General features: G+C 49.7%; 1 protein-coding gene across 1 annotated transcript in view; it reads left to right on the top strand.

Moving 5' to 3' along the window:
- Nucleotides 1-510: 510 nt before the first annotated feature.
- Nucleotides 511-1,309, top strand: part of ZFP91 (ZFP91 zinc finger protein, atypical E3 ubiquitin ligase) — a gene marked incomplete at its 5' end in the record, with an annotated part of 1,835 nt that continues 1,036 nt past the window's right edge. The window contains 2 exons of the mRNA XM_010167865.2: nucleotides 511-610; nucleotides 986-1,309. The exon at nucleotides 986-1,309 is cut by the window's right edge and continues 1,036 nt beyond it. Of these exons, the coding sequence (XP_010166167.2) occupies nucleotides 511-610; nucleotides 986-1,309 (424 nt within the window). The remainder of the gene's footprint in view (nucleotides 611-985) is intronic.

The following is a 1,309-nucleotide window of genomic DNA, read 5'->3' as shown; positions in this document are numbered from 1 at the left end:
GGGGGGGAGAAAAGAAAAAAGCAAATAAATAATAATAATAATAAAAAACAAACTCCACACAGAAAAGCTAGGACTTCTGGGGAGAGTGAAACAAAGGCAGGTGGCATAGATTTGCAGCAGCAGCAGGGTATTATTTCCTTCTGGATTACCATATTCTAAGGAAATGAAGGAAATAGGATATAGAGTTTTTAATTCACCCCCCCTGGCAAGTATCACTCAGGGGTTCTGTAGAGGAATAAATCAAGTCAAGCTTTATCCTAATTTGCCAGTCCTTCAGTATTGGTCAGAATGAATACTTAGCTCTTAGGGGAGTCTTAATTGTGCCTTAACTAACTCTACAGATCACCTGCTGTGGTGTGTTGTAGGACACCTCCTCCTTTGCTGTCCCTGCTGGCCTCCCAGCACTTCTAGGTCTGCTGCTTCTTGGGCAGCTTTACCTGCCCCATGTGAGAGCTGGGAAAGGGAGCAGGTCTGCGGGAGAGTAATGCTCCAACTGGTGTTGCTTTTTAGATCAAAGGGATTACATCTGTGAGTACTGTGCCCGGGCGTTTAAGAGTTCTCATAACTTGGCAGTGCACCGAATGATCCATACGGGCGAGAAACCCTTGCAGTGAGTACCTCTGCCTGTCTCTTGCTCTCCTACTTTGAGGGACCCTTGGATACACCCATTCTTGGACTGCACCAAGACCAGGAGCAGCTCTAAAGTCAGGGCTGGAACCTGTTCTTGGTGTCCCAGCTCTCTTTAAACATACACTGTAGGGGTGTTTGAGCTGCCACTTGTCTCGCCTGCTCCTTGAGGCAGTGTCTCAGTAGAGATCTGAGGAACATAAGCCCATTGCAAATAAAACTGGAAGAGCTGGAGTTACAGTGACATCCCATTTTAGTTAGCTCCTGCTATTTACCTGGGCTGCCTCTTTGCTACTGCTGTCCTTAAAAGTGCGTGGGGATGTCCCTTTGTTGTGACCTCCCCCTTCTTCCCTCCCAGGTGTGAGATCTGTGGGTTCACCTGCCGGCAGAAGGCTTCTCTCAACTGGCACATGAAGAAGCATGATGCGGACTCCTTCTACCAGTTCTCCTGCAACATTTGCGGCAAGAAATTTGAGAAGAAGGACAGCGTTGTGGCCCACAAAGCCAAGAGCCACCCCGAAGTGCTTATTGCTGAAGCACTGGCTGCCAATGCAGGTGCCCTGATCACCAGCACTGACATCCTGGGCACTAATCCTGAGGCCATCGCACCACCCACCGACGGCCAAGGCCTCCCACTTCTTCCTGACCCTCTGGGAAGTGCTGCCCCGGCAGACTGCCTGCT

The sequence above is a fragment of the Antrostomus carolinensis genome, unplaced genomic scaffold (assembly GCF_000700745.2).
Source record: "Antrostomus carolinensis isolate BGI_N321 unplaced genomic scaffold, ASM70074v2 scaffold44425, whole genome shotgun sequence".
Classification (NCBI taxonomy): domain Eukaryota; kingdom Metazoa; phylum Chordata; class Aves; order Caprimulgiformes; family Caprimulgidae; genus Antrostomus; species Antrostomus carolinensis.
Note: the sequence above shows the minus strand (reverse complement) of the source record. Positions and strands in the feature narration are given on the sequence as shown.